Source organism: Numenius arquata, chromosome 3 (assembly GCF_964106895.1).
Source record: "Numenius arquata chromosome 3, bNumArq3.hap1.1, whole genome shotgun sequence".
In the NCBI taxonomy this organism is placed as follows: Eukaryota; Metazoa; Chordata; class Aves; order Charadriiformes; family Scolopacidae; genus Numenius; species Numenius arquata.
In genome coordinates this window covers 58,268,116-58,275,748 of record NC_133578.1, presented here as the reverse complement: position 1 = coordinate 58,275,748, position 7,633 = coordinate 58,268,116, and the positions used below count along the sequence as shown (strand labels likewise).

Sequence of the window (7,633 nt, the reverse complement as noted above, 5' to 3'; positions counted from 1 at the left end):
TCAAAGCCTTCAGCATACATCAAACCTCAACTCTTTACAATCATAGAAGCAAACCTTGCCAGGAAAGATGGAAAGGAATCATACTGCAGAAAAGTCATACTGAACTGAAGGCAGGAAGCTGAATTGAAGGCAGGAGGCATATAAAGACAGTGCCTTTAATCTCATCTATACAATCTTTTACATATATCATACAGAAGCTAACTTCACCTTTGGTTAACAAAATTCATGGTCTTTCATTAATAGACATGCATTACTCTGTAGATCCTTTACACAGCTAATCACATCACCAAGTGTTACTCCAGTCATTTATACTTCAACTTGCATGTCTTTTTGTTCCTTAACTAATTATTTATACAAGCATGACTGCTACTGTACTGCTTACTATGGGTTCGTGATTTCCACTTATTTTTCCCCATGTGACTTTCCAAAATTGGTCCAATGCTCAGAGGCATCCAGTTACTGAAAATTTTCTGTGCTTTATGTAATTCTTCGAAGTGTAATTCTTTATAAAATTCTTCATAGTAGCATTTGAAGTCTAAAATAGGCATTATTTGCAATACGAGTTTAGGGTAGAGAATAAGCACTTGAATTAATGGGTTTTGTCCGCAAGATAATCTGAGATGCCTTTTTTTTTTTTCTCCTCTTTCTTGAAAATGCCTGAGGACAGCGTATTTCACTCTCACTGCTTCCCACCGGGCTTTCGAAGACCAAAAATCCCAGAAAGGATGAGCGAATGCATTCTATATATTCAGTAAAGTTACTAAATGAGCAGCAATAATCTGTGTTTGTGCTTCTAAGTGAAGTCCAGCTTCTAAATAAACTCCAACTCAAGTTTATTTTTACATATATTTAGATTTATTTGCTATACATCACTGTGACCTTATAGTACTTAAAATCCGTTACAGGATTTTTTTGTTGTTGTTGTAATAATCAGTCTTAACTCCACAAAGACAATAATACTGCTGTGGAAGACCAAAGGGGAGAAAAGCCATTTCAATTTATTTACAGTTCCTTATTTTGTAAACATTTAGTCTACACATTGTACTAAGTTCTAATAAGGATAAAGAGCTATACATAGAGACAGGAAACAAAGCCCTGTATTTCTATTCATATTGAGCATTAGCATACTATAGATGAAACATCTGCCCTTTCTCATTACCATAGCAGTAAACTGTCTTCAAATAAGTTTTTAAAACTTTCCAGAGATGTAAATATTTTGAAATAATATACAACTACATCTACTTAAGCCAACCCATTTGGCTTTTATTCCATTTCTAGAATAATTTAAAGTGCTATAAGCAACCCGTCAATCAACACTTTTCTATAACAAAACTACTTTAAACATTAATTTACAAGATAATATACAATGTTCATCTGAAATAGCTGAAATTTCAGCACAAAGTCAGTCACTGTCACACTTAACAGCAATTTTTTTTGTTTTCTTTTGTTTGTTTTGTTTTTGCAGAACATAGAATAAAAGCTTTGAAACAAACAGTTTTGTTGAGCTGTTATTGCCACAATGGCTTATCAATTTTCCTACAAAAGTGGACAAGAGCTACTGGAACTGTATTCTAGCCTGTCATTTTTTTTTTGAGGTCACATGACAGTAAGTTTGCATATTCCACGAGTCTACTGAATTACAATATTGTCTACCTATAGTACATTATCTCATTTTAATCAGAGCTGGTGCTAACTGTAAATTTACAACATAGACCCACTCAAAAACATCACAACTATTTTTTTCTTTGGACAGGAATAAGCTATATTCTTGGAGTTGATGTGCTACACGGCTACAACAGTATAACAGTATATATCTGACACTTTATGTTGAAGAAAGATGCATCTGTTTCTGTACTTTTAATGCCCTACTATAGCTACAAATTGTTCACCGAGTTTTGCTTGCTTTAGCCTTTTAATTTTGTGGAACTACCATATTCTTACATTCCCTTAGTATTTTATAAGCCCTTGCCACGTAGCTCAATATTGTCAGTCTTTGTCCCAAACCTGCAGATCATTAACAGCATGTGCAAAACACTCATTAATACAATCAGCATGCAGCTAGAACATGTATTAACTGACTTTTTTCTAAACATGAACAATAAACAAGACAAGTGGCACTGTTGACTTTGGGTATTTCCTAACTTCCCCATGTGTGTATTGGTACATGTTAAGAAGGAATGCTGGGCTTCCCATCTGTTTGTGGCACCATATGAATTAACCCATCATTGGTCCGGACTGGTTTCTACAGTACTGCTGCCAAATACCCACACGCAGCTTTCTTCTTATATAGGTACACAGAGGGCAACTTCATTCATAGACATAATTTGAATACAAAAATAATATCCTATATTCAATGAAGCAGCCCCCTCGCAGGATTGCAGAAAGGTGTGTGTGGGAAACCTGGGAGGCAACTGTAAAAAGGATAGGAAAATTGTGTAGGCTGCAAGGCTCAAACTAATGTTAATTTTTAGTCCACATGGTCTGTATTTTTTAAGAGTGTCTACAGCTTAGAAAAAGTAGGACAGTATATTACAGAAATGAGAGCATGAAAAAAAGTCTGCTATTTAAAAATAATAATGAGATGGACATGCTGAAAACTTACAAAAAAAACCAGAAAGGTAAAACTGTGCATTATATTGCTCCTGGGGATATTTGAGCTGCAGTGATTCATGTAGGTTTGAGACAATACCCTGTAGAAATAATTAAATACTCATTCAAAAGCCCATATTTCTATGTCTTGAATAGTGAAGTCTTCTTGCTTAGAAAGTGTATGATTCCCAAATGTTTTACATGAATGACTTCTTCCGTGGTAGAGATCACCATCGAGCCAAAGAGCAAACTCCCCTCTGCAAGACAGACAATGTATTAAAGCAAAAGACTGAGGGAGTAAGTATTGAACTTATAAATGTATTTTTCATTCAGAACTCATGAACGAGGAGGAATAATATAATTCTTTTTCAACACAAGTACCTCATAGTTGTTGATAAATTTGAAGTGGCAAAATTGTATTTTTTTTTACTGTTTACTATTAATTTGTGAATACCTCTATTTCAGATATTCTGAAATAAAAAGCTAACCAGAATTCCTCAGTTTTGAGCCCCATTTGTGTTAAGAAAAAGGCCTAACAGTACTCTTATATGCGAGGAGAATGCTGATAATGAATGAGGGAAACACCCCTGAAGCTTCTAGATTTGCATGGGGGTAAAACAGCGGGGAGACAACGTATAGTTTCTGAAGACATTGGCATGTCTTGGGATGGTACAGTTTCAGTTCAAGACTCTTCTAGTTACACATAGTTTTCACATTTATATACCGTCAGAATCATATCATCTTGTGTCCGTTCTGAATATACAAGACACACGTGCAAGTAGAGCACACAGGCATCACAACCTTGTAGGGCTGAAACTTGAAGCCACACTGCACTGAAGACAATCTTCCTGTTTAAGTTTTCTCAACATAGAAAGCTAAACATCTGACTTACTAAATCTTTCTTGGCTGGTAACTGTTGAGTCCTGAGCTATCAAACTGAAGTCAATTCCAAATTCTCTTTTCAAATGTGTGCAGACATACACACTTTTAACAGATCCTAATGACAAAAAGAAATTATAACTTACCCTCCTCCACCAAAAGCAAGGGAGTCCATGTCTCCTTTAATGAAGAACATGTTGTCTCCTGTCCATTTGAAAACCTAATAAAAAAACACAACAAACCAAAACAGACTAGCAAGTGAAAATATGTGAACTTTTTGTTTGGGCAGAAAGGAAACCAAACCTCAGTAAAGACAATCTATGAGTGCTGAGAGGCTGATTTAATGAAGTTACCAAGTTTAGACAGGAAATTCAGGAAATAGATACATGCAGACAAATTCTCTTACATTTTATACTATTTAAAATAAGACCATTCTGAAATAGGTCGTCTTTGAGCACTGAAACTTCTACACAATAAGAAAATATCAAGAAAATACTCTAAGGTCATATGATATGTCCTTTAAAAGGATGTACGTTTATGAATTTTCAGACAGACACCTCGCAGAATTTAAAAGAGTAGAAAAATTTTCAGTACAGTGGGACACTCAGGTTGAGTAAGTTTTTCACTATATAAACACTACCGATTTACTGTACACTTATAAATTCTGTCGGAAAACTAGTATGATGGCATTTTTCTGGGCCAACTCCTAGAATTTTTCAGATTTACTGTTAGATTTATTCAGTAAATATTTTAAGACAATGTGTATGGGGGGAAAAAAGCAAAAGCATACAAAGTCATTACTACTTACCTCAAAATCTGGAGAAAAAGTGAACATAAAGGTCTCCCCAGTGCCATAAAAGCCATCACTCACTTTAAATGGTTCAGATGCTAGTGCACCAAAAACCTGTAAGCAAAAACACATGAGAGAAAATACTTAAGAAAAACTACATACTGAGAACGTCTAATGCTAGTAACTGATAAACGAATCAGGTTGAAAATGTTGCCAGATTTGGAATTCACTACAGGAAAGCCTCACATGGTATCACGGTTCTGAGTGCATTGAATAAGATATGGTATGGTGCTTTGTGGTACAAATTTAAAAAAAAACAAACAAAGAAACGGTAATAGGAATCCTTTCAATAAAAACTGAACCTAGTACAAAAAATAAATCAAAGGGATAAAAACTGAACTCAGAAAATTCTCAGAAACAACAAGCATACTTTTTAAAATAGCAAATCAAAAGGTTCTGCTCCTTCATATGTAGCTCCTCTTCCACTTCAACTATGCCATTTTCAGCAAGTTCCTAGCTGTAACTGAATTGTTACTTTTCGTGTCATTTTTTCATTCAAATCAAAACAACAGGTAAGCATTGGTTACCCTGTGTTACAACAGAGACAGATTTTTAACTAAGCCTTTGCTGGACAGTAGAAGTATTTATAATATTCAGGAATAAGAACATTGCAACAGTAGTTAAAAAGGTATAATGACTGATTATTGGATTTTGAAGTCTGATTAAAGTACTATCAATTTTTCAGGAACTAGAATAACTAGAAAAAAATCCCTGCATTATTGTGCAAAATCAACTACACCCCACGAAGTACAACCCTCCCAAAATCAGTATTTCTGTTGCCAGTAGGAAGCAGGTTTCAACATCTGCAAGAGCAGCCTAGATGCAAGTACCAAAGCACTCCACCAGCATACTCTCATTTGTCTGTATGTGAAAGAAAAAAAAAAAAACCACAAGCAAAATGAAGTTTCTGTGGGTTTGTTCACATTAAACAGTGAGTTTGGGAAGCTTGGGGCTGGTAAGAGTGAGACATTGAAGCCAGTGCCTTGACTTGGATTACGTTCAGCATATAAAGTAGAAACTATTTTCTCCTGCCCATCCTAAGAAACCGCTTGGCTGGAGGTAGGTTTTCCAAGCGTTCCTTTTGATGTTGAGCTCTATATGAGCTGTTAACAAACAGAAAACTAGACGAGCATGAACTTCAGATCAGGAACTCAAGGACTATAATCAGCTATCAAGCATCTAATAAAGACTGCCCCAGCTCAATTTTGAGTTACCAGTTCAGAGCAACCGCTGTTAGAAAATTCCTTTTTTCTCAAGAATTTTATGTGGTCAAGAAAGTTTCTTGTTCAGAAAGTTCTAACTGAAATAGAAGAGAGCAAATGCCAAACAGTCACATAAAAAAAAAAAAAAGAGAAAAGATGTGTTCATTATGAACATTATGGAACAAAACACCCTCCTGCCCTCAATACACCATCTTCTACCGACTGGTTATGCGAAAAAAATTGCTAGTCTTCTAAAGAATATCAGAGATAATTTTCTTCAAATATCCTGTTAGACTGTGTCTCAAGTCTAACAGATCAATCATGCTAATAGCAACGTTTTGAAATCTTTTTGTCGAACTCAAGCACTAGTCTCTTGAAATAAACTTTTAAGAATTTTGAAAAAAAAGTATGCACAACAGCAAACAGAAGTAATTTGATGCAAGTAGTACTGCACATTTAGAAGTCACCACTGAGACATTGCTACAGAGCAGAAGAGAGGTAGGACTCACATTCCAAACTTCCTTAAAATCAACACCTACAGAAGCTTCCATATATTACTTTATTTATTTAAATTATGTAATAGCATTACATTGACAAGACACTTTACTTGTGTAAAACTGTGTCTTTACTTAAGAGAATTGCCTTTGAGCATACACGTGACCAGTATTTACACTCTAAAAATCTGGTTCTCTGGGGGAATTAACTTACTTGACAAGGTGATGAAATACAGTCAGCTAAAGACACGCGCTTTTCAAAGACCCGTATCAGTTTCAGACACATCGTTAAACAGCAAATTCAGTCTAAAATCTTGAAGTTAAATGAACTGAGGCGCAAGTCTCTGTACCTCTGTTTTAATGTAAGCTCACAGGAGAACTAGCCCAATTCTTTTTTTGCACAGACATTTATTTCATTCAACATATAGGATCAAACACTGGCAAGATGTTTCCATTATTTCACAGTCTATGTGACAAGAACAGGCTTGAGAGAAAAAGAAACTACCACTTATGTTTTGCTTTCTGGGGCAATCAGACCAAATCAAACCAAAATGAAGGGATTTTTTCAAGATGAAATTTTTTCCAGATGCCTTTTACGTTTTGCCATTTCATTTTTCCTGTGTGGGTTTTTGTTGTTTTGGTTTTTTGGTGGTAGTTTGTTTGTTTTTTTTTAGGATAGGCTTGAAATGAGTCCCCAGTGTTATTACGGCCTACAGTTTTTTACACTTTTCTTTTTTTATGCCATTACTAATACTTAGATGCCCTTGTTGAGCCACAGAAAGTTCAAGTGAGAGTTGACCAAGTACAACATCCAATGCAGGATTTGTAGTGAATCATGCTCAGAACATTAAATTGATCATATAGTCAAACAGCAGCAAGAATTTTATCTCCCATGATGGACTTAAGTGTCAGCCATTTCCTCATACTCCTTAAGGATTTTTCTTGGTGGGTCCCCTACCTCGAAACAAACGTTTATCCTACCTGTCCATCACTATCCTTGATAACCAATAGCACAGGTGTGTCTAATCCCAGCATAGTTCGATACAAAGTCTTCAAGCTCATGCCATGCTTTGCAGTACTGTAGACAAGAGTCCATGGATATCCAATGGTTCGTGGTGGAAGAGACTTTGTAAGCTGTTAACAAGATAATGACAACCCTCTTAACATACTTTTTTACTAAATGAAAGCAGATTATGTTCTTCTGAACTACGACAAGTGGCCTTAAAAGTTAGTCTAAAACTTCAGACCAACCCTAAGGTTTCATGAGCATATTTTCTATCTCTATTCTCTCAAGCAGGTTTCTTTTCATACCTATACCATAGAATCACAGAATCTATGAATCATAGAATTGCCTGGGTTGGAAGGGACCTTTCAGATCACCTAGTCCAACCGTCAACCTAACACTGACAAAAACCATCACACTAAACCATATCTCTAAGCACTATGTCTACTCGTCTTTTAAATACTGCCGGGGATGGTGACTCAACCGCTTCCATGCACAGACTGTTCCAATGTTTAATAACCCTTTCAGTGTAAGAATTATTCCTAATATCCAATCTAAACCTCCTCTGTCTTAACTTGAGGGTGTTTCCTCTTGTTCTATTGCCTGGAAAAGAATG

The 7,633-nt window shown here is 35.7% G+C and overlaps 1 protein-coding gene across 6 annotated transcripts in view; it reads right to left on the bottom strand.

Annotated features, from left to right (window-relative positions):
- Positions 1 to 649: 649 nt before the first annotated feature.
- OXR1 (oxidation resistance 1) overlaps positions 650 to 7,633 on the bottom strand; it is a 284,062-nt gene continuing 277,078 nt past the window's right edge. For all 6 annotated transcript variants that reach the window (XM_074145351.1, XM_074145349.1, XM_074145348.1 and 3 more), the window contains 4 exons: positions 6,996 to 7,148; positions 4,277 to 4,372; positions 3,615 to 3,688; positions 650 to 2,846 (listed from right to left, as the gene is read on the bottom strand). In XM_074145351.1, coding sequence (XP_074001452.1) covers positions 2,711 to 2,846; positions 3,615 to 3,688; positions 4,277 to 4,372; positions 6,996 to 7,148 — 459 coding nt within the window. In that variant the 3' untranslated portion in view covers positions 650 to 2,710. The remainder of the gene's footprint in view (positions 2,847 to 3,614; positions 3,689 to 4,276; positions 4,373 to 6,995; positions 7,149 to 7,633) is intronic.